At 33.8% G+C, this 23958-nt stretch overlaps 2 protein-coding genes and 1 pseudogene across 4 annotated transcripts; 2 read left to right on the forward strand and 1 right to left on the reverse strand.

Moving 5' to 3' along the window:
- Positions 1–429: 429 nt before the first annotated feature.
- On the forward strand, positions 430–7501 carry LOC145031246 (1-phosphatidylinositol-3-phosphate 5-kinase FAB1B-like). Of its 2 annotated transcripts, XM_078979775.1 has the most exons (12): positions 430–826; positions 960–1049; positions 1223–2494; positions 2567–2720; positions 2794–3138; positions 3227–3940; positions 4022–4353; positions 4433–4556; positions 4639–4800; positions 4888–6240; positions 6589–6852; positions 6934–7501. In XM_078979775.1, the coding sequence occupies exons 3-12, from the start codon at positions 1281–1283 to the stop codon at positions 7237–7239; spliced, it is 4968 nt and encodes a 1655-aa protein (XP_078835901.1). In that variant the 5' UTR covers positions 430–826; positions 960–1049; positions 1223–1280; the 3' UTR covers positions 7240–7501. The 2 variants fall into 2 exon arrangements, with proteins under 2 accessions (XP_078835901.1, XP_078835893.1); XM_078979767.1 differs by having other exon boundaries at positions 960–2494.
- A 226-nt stretch (positions 7502–7727) lies between these two features.
- Positions 7728–10101, forward strand: LOC145031261 (uncharacterized). Of its 2 annotated transcripts, XM_078979793.1 has the most exons (6): positions 7728–7955; positions 8048–8561; positions 8742–8940; positions 9067–9195; positions 9296–9377; positions 9761–10101. In XM_078979793.1, the coding sequence occupies exons 1-6, from the start codon at positions 7908–7910 to the stop codon at positions 9995–9997; spliced, it is 1209 nt and encodes a 402-aa protein (XP_078835919.1). In that variant the 5' UTR covers positions 7728–7907; the 3' UTR covers positions 9998–10101. The 2 variants fall into 2 exon arrangements, with proteins under 2 accessions (XP_078835919.1, XP_078835910.1); XM_078979784.1 differs by having other exon boundaries at positions 7734–7955; positions 8742–9195.
- Positions 10102–19055: 8954 nt separating this feature from the next.
- LOC145004487 (pectinesterase pseudogene) lies at positions 19056–20883 on the reverse strand (annotated as a pseudogene).
- Between the last annotated feature and the right edge of the window lie 3075 nt (positions 20884–23958).

A 23958-nucleotide genomic window follows, 5' to 3' on the forward strand; every position in this document is an offset into this window, starting at 1 on the left:
TAATGAATAAATAAATCCATGAAAAAAGAAATAAAAAAAATGGAAGTAATCCAATAAGAACAGAATAGTCTTCAATTGGAACCCTCCTTTAATATATTTATATAATTTTATTTATTTATTTATTAATGTTTGCTGTGTTATTAAAAATGAATGTGTTTGAATAATATATATATATATATATATATATATATATATATATATATATATATATATATATATATATATATATATATATATATATATATATATATATATATATATATATATATATATATATACATCAAAAACTTGTTGTATAAATTCTAACAGCCGATAATTACAGTGTTATCCGAAAATAAAAGGGTTAAGCAATGTCAAAAGTAAAGAAGAAAACCCAAAGAGTAAGCGATGGTCCCGTGGCGTCCGCTTCCGGTGTGTCCGTGATTGATAATTTGATGTTATGTATGTTATGTATGTACTTCCGAGCAAAGCAATTGGAAAAAGCGGTGAAATAAAAGTCTTCTTTTACGGCCCCTCCTCACACTCTCGATCTCCATTGTAGATTCTCATTAAACCGACGAATCACAACCAGAAGAAAATCCATTTCATTTTATCAAATCGTTTAAAACCATCACCGCCGTGTCAAACTTTCAAACATCTTTCTCTTCACGAAAACCTAATTTTACCTTTCCGGTATGCGGTTCACGGTTTCCATGACTTCGTGTCCAAAGCCTGTTGGGCGACTGTCCATTTTCCCTTTCTAATCTCTGTCTTTTCTTTTCTCTTGTTTTATAATCTAAACCCTTGGGGATCTATCTGATTGGGATTCTTGATTGGTATCCAAAAGGTAACACAGCTTGCAATCACAGATGATGCCTACTTTCCTAATTTGATACCTGTATATTTAATTTGTTTTTTAATAGATTCAACTATATACTTCGCTATTTCATGTCTATTTGACATAAATCTATCTGATGTAGGCTTCTGATTCAATTGACTGGAATATCGGCTTGCAACTAATAATTCCGCGTTTAAAGTTGACGACAGCCAGATTCGCGTTGGCGTTTCGAGTAAGACTTCTTGTTTCCGGTTTTAAAACGTTTGATTCCCAGTTTTGAATTCGTCGACGATCCTTGGGGTTTAACTCCATCGATCTGATCTGTGGTTTCGAGTTGGACTTTGTGGCGAGGATCTAGTAAGTCGATTAGATTTTCTGAATCGCTAACCTTGTATTGAAAATCAGATGTGGTTGTAGACAGATGAGTATTTTGCAATGAGTGCGATAAGCGGATTGCTTGTCCATGGAAGCATCGGACAACCGATTATCTGATCTGGTAGGCGCATTGAAATCATGGGTCCCTCGGCGGTCCGAGCCAGCTAATGTGTCGAGGGACTTTTGGATGCCCGATCAGAGTTGCAGGGTTTGCTACGAGTGTGATTCCCAGTTTACCTTCTACAATCGCAAACATCACTGTAGATTTTGTGGCCGTGTATTCTGTGCCAAGTGCACTGACAATTGGGTGACTCCACAGTCTACTGATTCAGATACCATCAGGGAAGATTCAGGGAAGATTAGGGTTTGTAATTACTGTTTCAAACAATGGCAGCAAGGTGGCTTAGACACCTCTGTTGATCATGGGATCCAGGTCACCAGCCTGGATCTCAGCACTTCTCCTTCCACTGTCAGTCTCGTCAGTACCAAATCTAGTGGCACTGCCGACAGTAGTTTTGTAACTTGTACATCTTTCCCACATTCAGTCGACTCTTACCAACAGAATCCAAATCATTCTGGAATTAGTCCTCGTCAATCTTCAGTGATGGAATCAAATTTAAACGATGAATTTGCTGTTGATAACTCCTATTATGATGAACTACAGTTAGATGATGTCGGCAATGATTACGGATGTCGTAAAGTGCATCCTGATGGAGAAGAAGCCACTGTTGCAAAAAGTGAAAGCAGTTCTTCATTACAAAACAGTTTTGATTCCAGGTATTTCGAGAAAAAAGAAGATGAACCTGATGTTAATGATGAATGTGAAGCTTCTTCTTCATCTTTATATGCTGCACAAGAGATTGAATCTGAGCCTGTTGATTTTGAGAACAATGGTGTCCTATGGCTACCTCCTGAACCTGAAGACGAAGAAGATGAAAGAGAACCACTTCTATTTGATGATGACGATGATGGGGATGGTGCAGGAGAGTGGGGATATACCCGTAGTTCAGACACTGTTGGGAGTGGAGAGTTTCGCAATAGGGATAAATCAAATGAAGAACACAAGCAGGCAATGAAGACTGTAGTTGATGGACACTTTAGGGCTTTAGTATCTCAGTTGTTGCAGGTTGAGAACCTTTCTGTAGGTGAAGAAGATGATAAAGATGATTGGTTAGAGATAATCACATCGTTGTCATGGGAGGCTGCATCATTGCTAAAACCAGACACAAGTAAAGGTGGTGGGATGGATCCAGGAGGTTATGTGAAGATAAAATGTTTAGCTACTGGACGTCGTTCTGACAGGTAAGAATTTCAGTATCTTATGTAAATAGTTATTTTCAGATATCTAAATATATAAATTTCTTGGTTTTTCAGTATGGTGGTCAAAGGAGTTGTTTGTAAGAAAAATGTGGCACATAGGCGGATGACATCAAGAATAGAGAAACCAAGATTCATGATTCTTGGAGGTGCTCTTGAGTATCAACGAGTTTCTAACCTCCTGTCAAGTTTTGATACTTTACTACAACAGGTTTCTGTTTTTTCCTTTTGTTTTTATGCTAATGTTGGTTCATTTAAATTTACTGTTTTACCCCTCTGTCTAGGAAATGGATCATCTAAAGATGGCCGTAGCAAAGATAGACGCACACCAGCCTGATGTACTTTTGGTAGAGAAATCAGTTTCACGATATGCACAAGAATATCTTCTGGCGAAAGACATATCACTTGTTTTGAATATCAAAAGGCCACTTTTGGAAAGAATAGCCCGATGCACTGGTGCTCAGATAGTTCCTTCAATCGACCATCTTTCCTCTCAGAAATTGGGATACTGTGATTTGTTCCATGTTGAAAAGTTTGTTGAAGAACATGGAACTGCAGGCCAGGCTGGCAAGAAATCTTTGAAGACATTGATGTACTTTGAAGGGTGTCCAAAACCCTTTGGTTGCACTGTAAGTTAGAAATGAAAAGTTAAGATTTCTGACTTTCTGTATGTATGTGTTTCAATCTGTAATGTTTATTACTTGTTGATTTTTTTAGATATTACTTAGAGGTGCAAGTGGTGATGAATTGAAGAAAGTGAAGCATGTGGTTCAGTATGGAGTTTTTGCTGCTTATCATTTGGCATTGGAGACATCTTTTCTTGCTGATGAAGGTGCTTCACTGCCCGAACTGCCCTTGAATTCTCCACTAACCGTGGCACTTCCTGATAAGGCATCAAGTATTGACCGGTCAATTTCAACAATACCTGGTTTTACTCTCCCACCAAATGAGGGCCCACATAAATACACTGAAACAGAAAGGTCAAACAATGCTCCTATGGCAGATGTATTTTCTTCTATAATGAGCCAGAAGGCACAAGTAATGCTGATGCCACTTGGCTCCAATGCTCATAACCATCAAGATTCTTTAGATGCTACTGATGCACCAATTGAAACAAAGGATACTGCTGATGTCACTGCCAATGGGTTTGGGCATCCTCACCCCCAACACAGTTTGGTTAGGAGTTCACATAATAGTGATGATGGATTGTATCTGCAAATGGATGGAAAAAATGGGAAAGAGGAATCTGTTTCATCAAAGGAAGAGTTTCCTCCTACACCATCAGATCATCAGAGCATTTTGGTATCTTTGTCATCACGATGTGTCTGGAAAGGGACTGTCTGTGAAAGGTCTCATCTTTTTCGCATCAAATATTATGGAAACTTTGATAAACCATTGGGACGTTTTCTTCGAGATAATCTCTTTGATCAAGTAAGCCAAATCTCTCTCCCTCCCTCTCTCTCTCTCTCTCTCTCTCAATCACTTGTTATGTGTTGTTCATATATTTTTCAGGGTTATAGATGTCCTTCGTGTGAGATGCCTTCAGAAGCACATGTACAGTGTTACACACATAGGCAAGGAACCCTAACCATATCCGTGAAGAAGTTGCCTGAAATTCTGTTACCAGGAGAAAAAGAAGGTAAGATTTGGATGTGGCACAGGTGCTTGAAGTGTCCACGGGTTAGTGGATTCCCACCTGCAACTCGAAGAATTGTGATGTCAGATGCTGCCTGGGGTTTATCATTTGGGAAGTTTCTAGAACTCAGCTTTTCTAACCATGCTGCTGCTAGCAGGGTTGCAAACTGTGGCCATTCACTACATCGGGACTGTCTTCGCTTTTATGGGTATTAATTAATTTTTTAATGGGATATTAGTTATTATAAGGCTTAAAAAGAATGTGCTTGATTCATCTTTCATATGCAGGTTTGGCAAAATGGTTGCTTGCTTCCGCTATGCACGCATTGATGTCCATTCTGTTTACCTTCCACCTGCGAAACTTGTTTTTAAATATGAGAATCAGGAGTGGATACAAAATGAATTGAATGAGGTTTGATTATTACAAATCTGTAAATTTTTTTATTGGATCAAGTGGAATATGTATTTAGTTTTATGCATGATTGCATGAACAGGTTGTTAGCCGGGCTGAGCTGTTATTTTCTGAAATCCTTAATGCCCTGAGCCAGATAGCAGAGAAGAATTTTGGGAAAAGTTCAGTTAATAGTAGCTCACCATCAAGACGCCAGATAGCAGATTTGGAAGATATGTTACAAAAGGAGAAAGCAGAATTCGAGGTGACCTATTTCTATACGTATATGAACAGTCAACATATCTTATGGACTTTTACATATCTGGTAATAGTACAATATATTTATTTGCAGGAGTCACTTGAGAAGATTTTAAACCAGGAGGGAAAGAAAGGCCAAAACATGATTGATATTCTTGAGATTAACCGATTGCGAAGACAGCTGTTATTCCAATCGTACGTGTGGGACCACCGACTCGTGTATGCAGCCAGTGTTCATAGCAACAGTCCACGTGGCGATCTGAACGAATCAAGATCCGAAAATAACGATTCATACAAAGATTCAGATGTTACTGGGACTCAGCCTCAAGTGATCAATAAAGAAACCGAAGATTCCGACCATGAAAATTCTGATCCAGCAACATCAAACGATGTAGGGGTAAATAGGTCATTATCCGAAGGGCAGCTTTCTGTTATGGCAAGTTTGTCCGACACCCTAGATGCTGCCTGGACAGGTAATAATCACACAGGGGTACAAAAGGATAATACTCTATCTGTCATTTCTGATGCTGACGTGGCAGATTCTTCGGTGGGTGATCGCGTGGAAGAATCCAAGTCATCACTTTCATCTCCTTCATTGTCTACACGAAATTCTGAAAATATAGACGATACAACAAGCTGGTTCAGCATGCCGTTTTTAAACTTTTACCGGGCTTTGAATAAAAACTTTCTATCAAGTTCTCAAAAGCTGGACACACTCAACGATTACAAACCTGTTTACATCTCATCATATCGCGAATCTGAGCTCCAGGGTGGCGCTAGGTTGCTCATGGCAGTGGGTGTAAATGACACTGTTGTCCCTGTATATGATGACGAACCCACAAGTATCATATCATACACGCTGCTCTCAGCTGATTACATCTCCCAAATGTCCGGTGATTTTGAAAGACTAAGAGATGGTGAAGCATCATCATCATCTTCTATCTTCACATCACAATCTGCTGATCCAGTCATGTTTCAGTCGTTTTCCAATTTTGATGAGACAACACTTGAATCTCTTAGAAGTATTGGCGATGAAAGTCTTTTGTCCATGTCAGCATCTCGAAGCTCCCTGATGCTTGACCCTGTGTCATATACAACAGCTTTACACGCGAGAGTTGAGTTTACAGATGATGGACCACTTGGGAAAGTGAAGTACACGGTGACTTGTTACTATGCGAAACGATTCGAAGCGTTAAGGAGAATTTGTTGCCCTTGTGAACTTGATTATATACGGTCTCTTAGTCGATGTAAAAAATGGGGTGCTCAAGGTGGTAAAAGTAATGTTTTCTTTGCGAAAACTTTGGATGAAAGGTTCATAATCAAACAAGTTACAAAAACAGAGCTTGAGTCGTTTATCAAATTTGCTCCTGCATACTTCAAGTATCTATCCGAGTCTATTGGTACTGGAAGTCCTACATGTCTTGCTAAGATTTTGGGCATTTATCAGGTATCTTTATTATTTTGGTTTGTTTTCTTGTGGTATTTTTTGGGTTTTCATTATTATTAATTTTGAAGAGGCCAATTTTTTTTTTTTTTTTTGACAAATGGTCCCTGTGCGTTTTACAGAAATGTTTTGTAAGAAAGATAAAAAATAATAAATAATCACTTTTAGAAAAAGCATTCATATTTTGTTTTCTAAAAAGCTCCTGAAACCGACAAAAAACCTTTTAAGTTAAAAGGTTTCTTTATGCATCTTTGGTCTTTTTTTGCAAAAGAGAGAAAGAAAGACGAGTTTTTGGAAAAATGGTCAACACCTTTTGACAAACGTGAAGATTGTTTGTTTGATGATGTAAAGGTGACTAAGCAAATGAAAGGCGGGAAAGAATCGAAGATGGATGTGCTGGTTATGGAGAATCTTTTATTCGGAAGGAATCTAACACGGCTTTATGATCTAAAAGGGTCTTCAAGATCACGGTATAATCCTGATTCCAGTGGGAGCAACAAAGTATTACTTGATCAGAATCTGATTGAAGCGATGCCAACTTCTCCGATATTCGTCGGAAACAGAGCCAAACGCTTGTTGGAAAGAGCTGTCTGGAATGATACTGCTTTTCTTGCTGTAAGTTGGTTGTATTAATTATTAAATAACTGTTTTCTTATTACGTTGGTTGAATTAAATTGTTTTTTTTTTTTAATGCAGTCGATTGATGTGATGGATTATTCGTTGCTAGTTGGGGTAGACGAAGAGAAACACGAACTGGTATTAGGGATTATCGACTTCATGAGACAGTATACATGGGACAAACATTTGGAGACATGGGTGAAGGCTTCCGGGTTCCTTGGTGGACCCAAAAACGCGTCTCCCACTGTGATCTCACCCAAACAGTACAAAAAGAGATTTAGGAAAGCAATGACAACCTACTTCCTTATGGTACCAGATCAATGGTCTCCTCCAGCTGTTGTACCAAGCAAGTCACACACACAAACTGAAGATGTGGTGGAATGATATATATATGAATGATGTATATTTTCATGATTTACTTTTTACATATATATAGTGTTTTTAATATTCTTTTTTGAGCATCCATGAATATTCTGGGGAAAAAGATTTAGAGAATTGGTTTGTTATTTGTTGCAAGGTGAAAGAGAAAAAAGAAAAGGCTGTTAGAAAGCACAAACCTTTTTTTTGTACATGAGTGTTTTGTCGTTGTTGTATGTGTACATTGATAGTCAATTTGCTTTTGCTAAATGTTTTTCTTATATTCAAAGCTTTAATTGTTACTTTGTATTGAAGTTTTGATCATGTTAAAACATATATTCCAAAAACTGGAGAAGAGAATCTTTAAAATGCGTGAGGTTAAAACTTATACCCAAACAGGGAAAATGTTGTCGATTTTGAAACAGCAAGATTTGATTTGAAATTTTATAGAAATTGTGTAAAGAAACAAACAAAAAGTTTGACAAGCCCCATCAGTCACGTTTATCGGTTTCCATACATAATACATTGCTTTTCTCACCTCCCAAAGCTCCCAAGAAAACTCTCCTTTTCATGGCGTTACTGTCATCCATACACATATGACATAACCAATAAAGCTTAACAGTAATCAATCTCTAGTTCAACCCAATTCTCTCTCGATCAACATAACACCTTCCACATTGCTTGCTAGCTAGCTTATGGATCTCAAAACCTCCAACTCCAACTACCTTCAACCTTCTCATGGGGTACCTACTTTGTTAATTCTATCTTGAAAAATCTTTTCCTGGGTTTTGTTAAATTAATAAAAAGTTGCTAAATGGATTCTTTTATTCTACAGGGAGTAGTAGGAGTCAGGAAAGGGAACCCATTTGTGGATAGCACATCTCTTGATCCTCTTTCTAAGCTCAATCTCAAGGAAACCTCCGACTTCGTTAAGTCATTTCCGGCTAACAAAGGCGGCGGCGGCGGCGGCGGCGGAGGAGGAGCTGGTAACAACAAGAGAAATGTGGTCGAAGCTCCATCGACACCGGGTCGACCCGTATTCAGCTTCAGTGTTGGGAATAATACGTCTAGAAAGAACTTCGTCCCCTCAAAATGGAATGACGCTGAAAAATGGCTTGTTTCGGACCCTGAATCCAACACTCATCATCATCACCATCTAAATGGTTTTGTAAAGTCTGCAGATTTTGTGTCCAGAAAATCTAGTAGTAGCAGTAATGGAAGTCATGTAACCAAACAACAGATAAAAGTTGTATCGGAGAAACCATCGGAAAAGGCTTCAATCATTCAAGAACACCGCCATCATAATGGGAATGGGACCTCACCTTCAGAATCTTTTGATGTTCTAAAAGGTAAACCATTTCTCTTTTATTACCTTTTCATCTATTTTTGTTTTTATTAGATAAACATGTATTATCATCACATGCATAAATCATCCTTGCTTTACTTCTTTTGTACATGCATGGAATATCTTTTTATGTTGCAAATGTTGCATGTTTACCTTTTTTAAGTTTTTATTATTTATTACACAGATAAATTCACAAACGAAGTAGTACGCAATTTCTCGAAACTGGAATGTTCGGAGCCATTGAACGAAAGCTTCCTATTCAAAGATCCATCTAGCAGAGACATTGGAACGGAGATGACTCCTCTTGGGAGCTCCACCACTTCTCGATGCCCGACGCCGTTCAAAAGCTTGTCACCACCGCGACACAACACACCTGCAACTAGGTCAGGCCCATTGGATCCAAACATCAAAACCTCCTTTGACAATATTGGAGGATTACAAGATTTGAATTTAGCTAAATTCAAGCTAGGAACACCCTTTGATTTGGTTGTTTCAAACTGGAGCTCCAGGGAGGAGGAAGAAGAGGAAATTTCCAAGAGCTTGAGACACTTTGAGATGAACTATGAATGTCGAACAAGCATTTCAGAGCCTCGACCTTCTGTTTGGGAAGAAGAAGAGAAGACTAAGTGCTGTTTAAGGTGAATAACCTTATCTTTGTGTTTATGTGCATAAATGGTTTTGGGTGTAATTAAAGATCGATGTTGACTAACTTGACTTTTGTGATTTTATGTAATGTAGGTACCAAAGAGAAGAAGCAAAAATTCAAGCTTGGGTGGATCTCCAAAATGCTAAAGCAGAAGCTCAATCAAGAAAGCTTGAGGTAAAAACAAATCTTTTTTTTTTTTTTTCAAAGTATTAATGTTTTAAACTATTCTATTTTGCTGTTCAACTTGTTGTTGCTTTGTTCCAAAGCAAAGTTTAAAATATATAGTAAAAAATACAGCATCAGAAAGGTCCAAAATCTCTTATTCAAATATTCAATGCTACTCACCAAGCCATGTGAAGCTACTATTCAGTATTCACAGTGGTGTAACTTGGGATTTGAGCTTGGAGTTTGAATATGATTAAAAAAAGTTGGCATGCAAACAAAAGTTACATGGAAAGGATATATATTTTGATTTCATATCTTTTGGTTTTGACTGTAAATCTGTAATGTGATAATTAAGGGCTTGGGATAATCATATTAATATATTGTATTTGTAGGTAAAGATTCAAAAGATGAGATCAAAATTTGAGGAGAAGATGATGAGAAAAATGGCATTGGTTCATAGAAAAGCTGAGGAGCTAAGAGCAGCAGCTCAGATTGAGCACACTGAGCAAATTGAAAAAGCAACAACAGAGCAAGCCAAGAAGAAGACGATAAACCATCACCAAAACATGCATTTTTCTGGCCACAGCGGCTCTTGTGGTTGCTTCCCTTGTAATAATCTTCATCCTTAATTAGATGAATCATTGATGTTTTTTGTTTAGGACAAATATACATGTATTTTTTTAAAAAAAAAATCTTTCACAGATAGTAAAAGATGACTGAATGCAATTGCCCAGTGACTCTGATGAACAAATAGTAACAATTAATACTTGCAAGTTGCAACTTTCTTAGCTTTAACTGTAGACTGTTGGTGACCTGAATAGGGCACTTTTGTAATTACGATGAAGGACTTGACAATGCATTGAATTTTTATAGTTTAATGGATTGCCGATGCTTTGAATTAATGATAGTTGGCCGGTGAGTATTAATAAGAAAATAAATCACACAAGACCATAATATTTAACATGGTTCTGTTAATGGAACCTACTTCCATAAGGAATAAAAGAATATTCTTATTCAGGAGGTAAAAAATCAATAATACAATTAAAATCATAGCTATCAGTATTCTATAAGGAAATACAAAATGTAACCCTAACTAGAACAATGTCGCACCTAATGACCCTCAACCTACTCCAAACACTTATAATGTTGATATCGGGTGTCAATGTTTTTAATTTGCTCAGACGGGATGTTATGCATTCAATTCGTTAATTCTCAAGTCACATCTAACAACAAAAAAAAATGATAAAACAATGGGTGGTTGGAAGTATAAATTTGAAGCATATTAGATAAAATCGAACACTATAAGAGTATTAGAAAGGTTATAAGAGCATCCATAATGGGGAGTTTAATAGAAGAGTTGAATGAGGTGTCATGCTTACTTGTCATTCAATGGATACAACTCTACCAGTGTGAAATGCCACCTTGGTATTCAATGGATTTGGAGTTCAATGGCCATTGAACTCTTCAATGGGAAAAAGGAAAGTTTTTAAATCTTTAAATAAATATTTTTTAATATGTTCTATTGAATTTGTAGAGTTTAATGCATTATGAGATAAAAATGAATAGAATTGTATGGAATAGTGAATGATGATGTGACACTCCATTGAACTGTATAGAGTTCAATGCATTATGGATGCCCTAAGTACTACATGCAATTAACTTTATCTTTGACTTACAACTTGAAAAATAATAAACCTTCAATGACATTTCATACAACTAATATATTGGGATGATTTAATATACATTTTTTTTTTACATTTAGAAGATAACTAAATATATTTGTTTGTCAAGATATTATAACATCCCAAATTTCACAATAAAATTTTCATTTAATAACAAAAACATTAGTTTCAATTCCATTCTTAAGGATTTAATAAAAATCATTTGTTTCAAAATAATAATCAGAGTATCAACACTGTAAATAAAAAGTGCAGAAGTTTCAAAACATATCGAAGGATGCCATGCAATCATGTTGGGCTCTTTTCCCTGTTACTAGAACAACATGAATCATTTAAACTTAAAACCGTAAGCATGAAGCTTAGTAGGTTCCCCAACATACCACATATAAAACAGAATAATGGACCTCGCCCAACAGGTCTGCTTCAACCATGCGGGCCTTGCTTAATGGGTCTGTTTCAACCATACAGGCCTTGCCCAACAGGTCCAACCCAATGGGTCTCACCCAACAAAACATGTAAGTATACAAGTAACAAACATACGTTGACACCCAGTGTCCTACATAATATAATGAGAACGCTCACCTGAATAAAAGAACTCTGAAACCAACTACTCAAAGTCCAACAAGTCAGCTAAGCTAAAACTCAATCTATAACCCAAAACCTCCAAATTGACCAAAAGTCAAATTGGTCAAAAGCCAATAGTCAAAGATCAAAGTCAACAGTCAACCATCACCACATCACGACTAGCTCCTTGGTCGCGCCGCAGTTACTTAAAACCAAAACAATCATGGTTGCTTAACACGACAACGTTGCGAAGAACGTCCAAGCTTAATATATTAAGCTCTTAATCCTTAAGCCCACAACTTTAAAGCTCAGAGCCGATTCGAGTAATGATTCCAACTTTATCCATTTCTTACGCATAAACAATGAAGATCTCAAACCCTAACTTCTCTAAGGGACCAAATAAGCAACCAACACCATGCATGTTAATAAGAAGGCAAAGTTCTAACTTTACAATTACAATGGGTCCAAAAGATCCCAAAACATGACTTATGAACCAGGAGTTACCCAAACTCCAACATAACTCCACAAAGGGACCAAAGTCAGCATACATACCTAGATCTAGAAGGTAATAAGCATAAAGCTTGGGACTTGGAAACTTACAGAAGTTCAAAGCAAGGAAAAAAGGATGAAACTTGAATGAATCTTGCACCTTGGCCCACAAGCCTTCTTCTTTTTCCAAAATCACTCAAGAACACCAAAAACACAAAGGATGAAAAAGTGGAGGCTAGGGTTTCAGTCTTGGAGATAGAGGCTGAGAGAATCTGCAAACCCTAGAAGTTAGTGCCTTAATGTAGGATTATAGGGCCCAAATTGTAATAATTGCGAAAACTATCGCCAATCGCTAACCACTAAACATAACTAACGCTAAATATAATAGACTTAATATGAAATATTTATCAATCTATGATAAAAATACAAGATTTCACATTCCAAAATATAAGAAAAATAAGTGAAAACGTCCGAAATATAAAAATACGAAAAATTGTGTAATTTTGTATAACAAATAACTTATCCCGAAAGTACATGTCGTCTTGATCTCAAAATTATAAATTTCGTAAGAATCAGAATTCGTATGGAGAAGTTATGGTTTTTCTAAAGTTTTAAAATCAACCGTGCACTAGGGATGTGTGTCGTAAAAAGTTAAAGAAAAATCGGTTGAGTTTTAACAAAAACTATATAAAAGAGAATAGAAGTACTCCTCGTTGTAAAAACCGATGAGATAAAGAATCTCAAAAATAGAGTTCGTACATATTTTTGCAAAATCATTTAGGTATAAAAATATAGGGTAAAAATAAAGTCAAAATTAGCCAATGCAACTTAAAGTAAAGTTGTAGTACTCGTTGATAGTTATGTGTGAATATAAAAAACGTAAAAAACGAAGCTTGTATGAGGAAGTTACGCATTTTACAAAATCAACATTTTCCAGTGTGTACGAGTTCTAGACTTCTAGAGGGCGGGGGGACGTAGACCGCCACGTTACGAACACTTGGCAGGCCAAGACAGGAGCGATGTTGCAAAGATGCGAAGCGCCCTTCACTTTTTCAGCCTGTAAACAAGCTGCGCACCCTTAGCCATTTTCACACCAAAACCTGTCACTTTCCTCTTGATTTTGTGAGATTTTCCCCCATTTTTAACTAAGAAATCCCTGGGCGTTTAGAGGGAAGGTATCAGGGGTACAAAGCACGCTTAAAGGGTGAGTTCACGACTTTGCTTTTACGTTTTTAAAATACTAATCACTTCACATCATTATATCCTTCTTATTTTTTAATTATTTAAGAATTTTTAATTAATTAATTAATAAAAGAGATACATAGAAAGAAAGGTACATAATTCGGTAAAAGATGCATGACCTCATGTAATGTAGACCACATTTCACAATGCCATGTGGCACCACATCAACACCAGGATGATCACCACCACTTTTCATATCATCACCACATCAAAGAAACGGTGTTGAGAGGACTTATGCAAGCAAATTTGTATTTAGGCTAAAGGGTGTTGCCTTGGCAAGGAACTCAACGAGATGAGATGACCTCGACACATAACACCCCTTGGCCTCAACAAGCTCTCTCGACAAACCATTGCATATGAGAGAGAAAGTCCAAAATTCATATTTGTTTTTGTTTTTCTTTTTTCGACAATTCAAAAAAGTTCAATGTCTTGACAATCCATTTCTAAATAGCAAAAATGAAGTGACACCTGACAACAAAATAATATAACAAGAATGAAAACAAAAATAATATAACAAGAATAACACCTTTCCTTTATACTTATATTCTTATAAGAAGTGTGCAAAATGTTAAAAGACTTTGATTTTCCAAGTGCTTCGATCCTAGCACCTCTTTTAAAGAATCCATTGCCTATTCAAATTTCAAACACAAAATATTCTTCGATAATAAATCTTTCTCCAACTTTTAATATATACATATAGCTTAGGGAATATGTGACTGTTATGTACTTAATCTTATAGAACCCTCAAAACTATGTAGTTTTGAACCATATATATCTAAATTAATCATGATATCTCATTTACTATTATGCCTTAATCACGTCACTTACTAAAAGGACCGAATTTATATTCTTATTCTTCATTGTGTCTAAGAACTTAAAACATTAAAAGTCACGATCATTTAATCAACCCTACTAAATGTTTAATAAAAACTAATAGAATAAATGATAAAAGAAGAAAATGCAATAACTCAATCAAGTTTTTCATAAATAATTGGATATAATTTCTCAATTAAAGAACAAAATGTTTGAGTTATATTCGTGATAAAATATTGAGTTTTTACTTTTCCCGATAAACTTCAATAATTCTTTGCAATAAAAAGATATAAAATTGATCTTTTTCATTCCATAATTTAACTCAATTTAATGGTATTCTATTAAAACAAAATTAAAAGAAAATGAAATTGAATTTATTCTGTTTAAAAATATGTTTTTTTTAAAAGGTTCTATACCTAAGCTTATGTATATAATAACCATATATTCACTTTTCATATATATATATATATATATATATATATATATATATATATATATATATATATATATATATATATATATATATATATATATATATATATATATATATATGTTCAGGTTCATTTGATACCATGCTAATTTTGTGAGACCATGAGATCAAATCTAAAAATAATTTTAAATTGCAAAATAAAAGAAAAAATCCAAAAATTCTTTTTTTAATTATTATTTTCGGAACTTTATTTATCTAAAAAAATTACTGTTTTTTTTAAATACGTGAAATATTGTAATAAAATAGTACACCGTACATATTCTAATATGATTTTTAGAATGTTTAAAATATTCTACTAGATTTGTCAGATATGTAAAGTGTATTTTTTTGTATTTATTATTATTTTTTTTTGGTATTTTTTTTTGGAAAATATATATTTCGAAAATAATATTGGAATTTTTTTTTTGAAAATTTTCAATTATTTTACATTTTAAAAACGTTTTTGTTTTATCTAATAAATGAGTGGTTAGAATTGCATATCGCGGTCTCATAAAATTAGACCCTCTCACATGAACCTAACCCTATATATATATATATATATATATATATATATATATATATATATATATATATATATATATATATATATATATATATATATTAATTGGTTATTTGAATTCCATTACTTTTAAAATTGATAGTTGAAAATATATATATTGGATCTGGTTTCTCAACAAAAATAAAACATATAAATTCAACATAACGGATCATATAAAGGGCAATAGAAGCCGGTTAGTTTGCAAAAACGGATAATGATAGCCTATAAAAGGCACGATCGAAAGAACTTAATTTTTTCTATTACAAAATTAAGGGATCACAAAATTTAGAGTTAATATCATAAAGCCCTTATTTATTTATTGAACCTTTTTTATTAGACCTCAATTTATATTTTCTTTTCCTAACACATATCTTATGTATGCCTTATTTATATATTGAACCTCTTTTTTTTTTTTTTTTTTTTTTTTAGTGTGTAATAATTGTTGGCAAAATGGATATAAAAATCTATTTGTAGGAGGGTTAAAGATTGTAACGGGTGAATCAATTACTTGACAACATTTTTAATGGGAAAACATGAAGGCTTAAATTAGTTTCTAAACATAAATTAGTGTTCGGAATGTGTTTTTCTGTGTGGTTCTTAAAACAATCTAAGATACCAAGCTTAGAATGTTGTTTTCATCTGTTACAATCTCCACGCATAGTATAAATAGATTTTGATATCAATTTTATTAATAAGAAGAAGATACAATAGTCTTTTTTTTTTTTTTTTTTTTTGTTTCAAACAAATCAAATGTTTTTTTTTTCAAATTATAATGTTGAAGACCATTAAAAATACTATAAAAAACATTAATAACATAAAAATTATGAGTCAAAACAAAAATTTGGTTCAAATGGAAACAAATTTGAGTTTCAAAGGAATATAATAGAGTAAATTACACAAATGGTCCCTATGGTTTGGGGTAATTTGCGAGCTTAGTCTCTTTTTTATTTTTTTAAATTCGGAAGGTCCGTACTGTTTGTTTTTGTTACGCACTTGGTCCTTACTATTTGTTTTTGTTACGTGTTTGGTCTTTATCTTAGCTAAGAAGATTATTATTTAAATAGGAAAAAATATTTGGGTAGGTAAAGTAAGGTGAGAGAGTGGGGTTGGGGTGTGTTTATTTAAATAAATTAAAAAAAATCATGGACAAAATAATCTTTTTAGGTAAGACAGGGACCAAGCGCGTAACAAAAACAAACAGTAGGGACCCTCCGAGTTAAAAAAAATAAGTTAGGGAACAAACGCGTAAATTAGCCAAAACCATAGGGACCATTTGTGTAATTTACTCAATATAATAATATTTTTAGGGATCAAACTACTTCTGTGATTGAAAATGTTTTTAATTTGAAAAACATGAAATCTAAAATTAGATTAATTACAATTGAGGGTTTTTCCGGGTAAAAAACGTTAAGAGTTTTTTATGGAACAAAAAATTTGAGTTTTTCCAAAAAAGTTGTTTACAACCGGAAGATTACCTGTTAAAATGTTCAAATAAAAAAATTTAGAAAAACCAATTTTTTTTGAAGAAAATAAATAAATTGAATATTGATCCGAAAAAGCCAACGTATAAGATATTTTTATAATATTATTGTTAAACATATGCATAACACAATGGAAGCCTGTTAGCTCCAAAAATATCAATCAAGAATCGTTTTTTTTAATCATCTTAATGCGGAAAAAAAAAATAGTTGTTTTTAAACCACCTGATCACTTATATACAGATTTAAAATGAAAGGACCTATAATACGATGGTTTTTTGTAGTTGAAACATTGCGAATAACTTGTACGCCTTGTACGATTTGCCATTGGTAGCATGAACAATAACCTAGTTTATAATGTATGTGGGGATACACAGTACTACCGCAAATTTTGTGGTTCAATTTCTTATATAATATAATAATACCATATGTTAACAGTAGCTTGAAAGGTGAAAGTGTAATTATTGGGTCGATCATCGATGGCAGGGGAATTAGTAGAAATTTCGTCTGAGAGAGGAAAAGGGAAAATAAAAACAACAATCACAGTGATATAACTGAACAAAAAAGTTAGTTCATGAAGGTTAATTTTGTAAAAACGTTGTTGATTCGTCCATGAAGGTTAGTTCTAAATCCATTTAATGAAAATGATGCATAAAAAGTTATTCTCACACGTTTTAATTACAATTTAGTGATTTACCCCCCACATGAAAAATAACTGCTTTGTCAAGAGAACTAGAGAAGTAACCCTTTTGTACACAAACACACGATGTTACTAAGGTGTTTGGTTTATGTATGATGATATTTTCGGATAAGATGTTAGTATATACAACAATTTACTGTTTTTGGTGTACTACAACGTGACATTAAAGTATATGTAACAACATGGATGAAAGCTGTGTTATACTAAAATTCTTGTTTTATTGAGCTAGTTAGCCGTGCAGATAGATCTGACAATGGAACGGATTTTGACTCTGATCTGATCCAAACCCTTAACAATTATACGGGTTTGGAGCATAGTTTATGATCTATTTGTGTTAACGATCAGTACCTGCTAACCCTTTTATTAAAAAGGTTGGGTATGGATCATCAGCGATCCGCTCCATTTATAATCCGCTCCAAATAAAATTTAGAATTATACATTTATATTTTATATTGTCTAAGTTTTACTTTTAATTTCAATAGAAAGTCTAAAGATTAAACTGTTTTTACATAGGACTCGAAGACTCAACTTCTAGACTTTTAGTCTTTTCCCAAAAATCATGATATCATTTCATTTATATTTCATCATATAATCATCAGTTTTATTTATAAATCAATAAATTCATTTATCAATTGGAAAAAATTTTGTAATTGCTATTCTCTATCAATGTAATCGAGGGTCAAAAACCAATCGGAAATAACTACTATAATGATTTTAATTCCAATCGAAACACTTCGAGTACATAATGTGTTTTCTAAATTAACATTTGTTTTATTTAACAAATGTGATTTTATGATTTAAATAAAATGAGTTTGTTATTAAAAAAACATACGGGTTACGTGACGAGTTTGAATATCTGCTGATTCAGTGGATTAAGGTATGAGTTTGATTATTCAAAACCCTGCGGGTTACGGAGCAAGTTTGGATCAGATTTTGGAGTTTGTTAAAAGGGTTTGAATTAAGGTCGATTCTCTCTAAATCCGCTCCATTGTTAGGTCTACATGCAGATATTAAACATGCATTACAAGCGAGTTTATGGATTTGTTGACTAGATGCACATAGCTTATCATCTATGACCGGACATATATCTCTTAAAAATTATTACTAACTAGAAATTGTCCTATTCCAACTTAGTGGTAAATGTAGGCTGTGAGTCTACTTATGTCCATTAGGGACCTAATTTGTAAAAGATATGTAAGGATTTTTTTTCTATAAATTATAGAGAGTTTTTGTAATTTATTTTCAAGACATAGAGACCAAAACTTCTAACGTACGAAAGTATTACGACCAAAGTCTATAACACAATGTAAAAAAATGCGTAGGAACCTTTTCTGTAAATTAAAGGGATAAATTATATAATTTTTTTTAACAACAAAACTCGCCATTATACAAAACTATGTCTAAAACTTAAAAGTTTTGTTAGTTGTTTTTTATTATATATAATAATAATTACAAATGATAAATTGTTTTTTATTGTAGGAAAAACATGTGTCAATCCTTAAAATTATTAAATGGATAAATGCCTTAAAGATGAGGGAGATGACTAGATCCTCCTTTCTGTTTCATCTTCCAAAAACACGATTGCTAAATGACAATGTGATTAACATTAATAATACAATTACTGGAAAATAATATATATTACACCGCCTAAATGGTGCATTAATTTTGTCAGTATTATTATTATAGCTTTAGCATTACCAACCAGGCCAGAAAGGGAAGCCGGTGGACATCAACCACGTCCACCCATTAATGAAGCTTCCAACTGTAAAAGGTATCGCCTCAACCTTCGTCTTCATCACACCCCACCCTGTCCAATTTACCCTCTTAGACGTATCAGCTCCAAGCCCCACGTTTCTGTACTCTCGATAATACAACGTGTCCAATGCAAACGACGACTTATTCCAACGATGCCATCCTTCAGGCTTTATCACGTCACTGATTGTCGATCGCATCACCACCGTTCTTGAATGCTTCTTCCATGGCCTTCCAAGATACGTTGAAAAATTTGCTTGAACCTCCTTAAGCTCAGGAGTCGCATCGATTTTGCTTCTTTGAATGACGATGCCTGTGTTTTGGTTAGGATCTGTCCGACCTTGAGCTGTCACCATGTTCTTTTGCTTGCGATTCGGGCGATGCGCCAGGATGTCGCAGAACTGGAAGACAACCGCAGCATTACCAAATATGAAATCAACAGTGCCGACGATCCTGCAGTTGACGAAGAACTGACGTCCGGTGGGGACATAAAGAGTATCTTGGTATGCGAGAATACTACATCTATAGAACGCCGATAAATCAGACCCAACACGTAGTGCCACTGCTTGATGCCCTGAAGGTCCTGCTGTATTTCGAAATGTAATATCTCGTGCCAAGAATCCTTGACCCATGGCCGCTGTGACAATATGCATGCTATCATAATTTAGTCCATCTTAAATTTTTATAAATCTTCCATCTATAAATAAACTTGATTTATTTAATCAAACTAACCTACGGTTGCGGAGGTCCAGGTAGTGCTGCCTCCGCCGGCGACGTTCTTGCTTCCTGTAATAATCGTTTTTTCTCTTCCATCACCGATAAACATTAAGTTGGGTTTGTTTTTTGGAACTTCAACATTCTCTTCGTACACCCCTTCCGCTATCTTTATCAGGTACCGGGTTTTGCTTTTCTCAGGAGCTGCTTCCACCGCTGCCCCCACCGTCGTATAGTTTCCTTTACCATCCTTGGCCACAGTCACGTTTGGCTCAACTCCCCACAATCCAAACAGTTTCCTGTCTCTTGTAGACAGCCACTCCGGCCATATCTCCTCCTTGAGGTTTCGTACATCCGATTCTGGCTTGTGGGCCATATCTGTGTCCGTCATGTTCTTAATCATAGCCAGTATATTGCTGCACATCTTTCCACTGAGGTCATAGCCTTGGATGATTGATTTGGACGACTGCTTACAGTCTAAATCGTAAAAGAGGTCGTCCAAGCAGGTCTCCTTGTAGGTGATGGTGGTGCTCATGAGGGTTTTGAGGTCGTCGGCCTGTTGCCGAAGAGATTTCTGTGTTGGATATGCCTTCAGCTCTTCAATCACCATGTCAAGATCTTCTAGAGTTCCAGCTACCATTTCTAAGCAGTCTTGCAGCGCGATTTTGCAGCGTTTCTTGAGATTGGAAGTGGATGCAAGCTGCTTTATGGCGTTGAAATTTCCTTGAATGGTCTCCTTTGTTTTATTGATAGCTAGTTGGATTACGTCCTTTTTAGTTGCGAGGTTTTTGGTGGTGGAGAGGGTGGAGTAGCAAATGTCTGGGTATAAAGTGGTGATGCAAGATGACTTGATGATATCGGAGTCTGGATTAGTTCCATGGACATGAGAAGTTAGTATGATGGAAGCAATAAGAAGTAAAAGTGTGATGTTTCTGTTGCCGGAGTTGGAATTGGACATAGTGAGCAGATGCATGCGACTGCAGGATGAGGCATGGTGATGAGTCGAAGGGTGTACAATGTACATATATTATGGTTTATTTTTATGAGCATATTTGTTTGGATTTAATTAGTATGTACGATTTATTTGATAAAATGGGTAAAGTGTTGTTAGTATTATGGATTTGGAAAGGATGGTGGATGAACTAAAATAAAGGAAGCTAGACGTACCTCCATGCATCTCCATAAGGTATTTCTTTAGCACACATTAGTCCATACGACTTGTTAATATCAAAAAGTTAATTGCATAACATATGACTAGCTAGAAAAAAGTCCTTATAAGTGCAATATTAAAACCTTTGATAAGTGCAATATTAAAACCTTTGATAAGTGCAATATTAAAACCTTTGCTATTAGGAAAAAAAAAATAGGAGGACTATTTAATTTCTCATTGCCAATGATAAAACTCATATTCCAAGAGAAAATAAAAGGAAACTAAGCAAAAGAGTTTGTCATGTAACAAATTATGTATTAACAGAAAAAAAACATTTAAAGCATTAGATTATAAGTAGCTTTAATTATTCTGTTAGTTCATATATATATATATATATATATATATATATATATATATATATATATATATATATATATATATATATATATATATATATATATATATATATATATATAGAGGTTCAGGTTTATTTGAGACCATTCTAATTTTATGAGACCATGAGACAAATCTAAAAATAATTTTAAAATGCAAAATAAATGAAAAAATCAAAATATTCTTTTTTTAAATATTATTTTCGAAACTTGAATTAACCAAAAAAAATAAAAAAAATCCCATTTTTTTTTTGAAAAATATGTGAAATATTCTAAATAGAATATTACACTGAAATATTCTAAAAAATAAGTTTAAAATGCAAAATAAATGGAAAATTTTAACAATTCTTTTTTTAAATATTATTTTCGGAACTTGAATTAACTAAAAAAAATAAAAAAAAATCTATTTTTTTTGAAAAATACGTGAAATATTATAAATAGAATATTACACTGTACATATTCTAAAAATAATTTTAAAATGCAAAATAAATGGAAAAATCATAAAATTCTTTTTTTAAATATTATTTTCGGAACTTGAATTAACTAAAAAAAAATTAAAAAAATTAAAAAAAAAATAAATAAAAAAAATGCGTCTCACGGTCTCACAAAATTAGGCCGTCTCACATGAACCTAACCCTATATATATATATATATATATATATATATATATATATATATATATATATATATATATATATATATATATATATATATACTAAACTGCAAATTTAATCATGTGTTTTACAAAAAATTATGGATAAAAACCAAAGAGTTTTCAATTTGCACCACCCGGTCAAAATGAAAACTTTTTTGTGGTTTGTGTCGATGAATTATATAAGGTTTGTTTGGGATATGTAGCACATTTTACCACATATACGGTTTCTATGACCTTTCAGAGTGAGTTTCATGAAGTCATGAATTAGTTTCATGATTGAGGTGACAACCGTTAGTTTTGTATGTTTAAGAATGATCATATTTACAAAAAATTATGGATAAAGACAAAAAAGTTTTCAATTTGCACCACCCGGTCAAAATGAAAACTTTTTTGTGGTTTGTGTCGATGAATTATATAAGGTTTGTTTGGGATATGTAGCACATTTTACCATATATACGGTTTCTATGGCCTTTCAGAGTGGGTTTCATGAAGTCATGAATTAGTTTCGTGATTGAGGTGACAACCGTTAGTTTTGTATGTTTAAGAATGATCATAAATTAAATAATATTGTTAATAACATATGACCATATGGAGTCACACCAATAACAATTAGACACCAACAAATCATTTATCTAATGAATTTGATTCATAATAAATGTCATACCTCTTGCATCCATTATTTTATGAAAAAAATAATATTGTATCTTAATTCATATGGTATGAATTAATTTAAGTATGTCAAATCATTCAGAGGTTAAATGATTTAAATAAATTGTATACCTTTATTTAGTTAAATAAAATATATATGTACATATATAAAATCATTTTTATATATGTATATATAAATACAAAGGTTATTTAAAAGGATTGAAGTTTATATTGTATAAAGAGGTTAAAGTAACTTTTATAAAATATAAAAGTAAGAGTGTAAGACACACACATACACACATACATACACTATTTCTTTCTATCTCCTTTTAAATTCGTCCAATCACTTCCAAGGGAGGTCCAATGGGGTTTGTTTGACTTGTGTCTCTCAATGCATGTTCTCGAATGGTTCAAGGCTCATAATTGAGTTAGATGACTTATAGGTGGAGACTAATGATAAAAGACTTCCTTTTCTTTTCCATTTTAGAGGCTTTGAAGAAAATACCCGTACACACACTCTCTGTTATCTCTAAAGTGTTAAGAAGATAAATGACACACAAATGTACTCTCTTGAAACATCAAATTTAGATTTGATTTTCAAGCTTAAGAGTTTTTATGTATAACAAGAGTTGAACTAGCATTCGGTGGTGTTGGAATCTTGTTGGTGGATTATTTCTCTAAAGGAAGTCTCGATGGCCTTCTTGCCATCTTTACTAAATTCAACATCCCGAGAGGATTCAAAGGCTTCAAAGGCTGTAATATATAAATCTCCATTGGTTGTCTTATATTATCTTGTATGTTCATGTACAGTGATCCTTTGATGGTTTCTACTTTTTGAAATATTTTACATAAAATATAAAAGTCTTCCGTTGCAAAATCTTTTGATTTTATGGTTTAATTATATCTCGAATTGAACAAATTCCCAACAACAATGACCACGACCGTGCAAACCTATATCCCTATGGGTCATGGTGGGTTGTGGTTAGCACCTCATTTTACAATGGGGCCTTCTCTCTTGTGACATCTTCATCTCTCTCTTCTTTCTATCTTCTTCAAGGTGTTAAGTATAGAGGTGGTTTGTGGTGGCTAAAATGGAAGCTCTTCATGCCCTTTGGCGTGGAGAGTATAGGCCAAAATGTTGGGTATAATCTTGATGTGGAAATTGAATAAATAAGTATGTATGGTTTTACATTTTATGCTTTAGTTTATTATTTAGAGATGGTGCACTAGTTTAACCGAATTGTTTCGAGTTGAAGGAATCGGTCATTAGTTATTCCTAGTCTTTA

The sequence above is a fragment of the Lactuca saligna genome, chromosome 1 (assembly GCF_052625555.1).
Source record: "Lactuca saligna cultivar CGN05327 chromosome 1, ASM5262555v1, whole genome shotgun sequence".
In the NCBI taxonomy this organism is placed as follows: domain Eukaryota; kingdom Viridiplantae; phylum Streptophyta; class Magnoliopsida; order Asterales; family Asteraceae; genus Lactuca; species Lactuca saligna.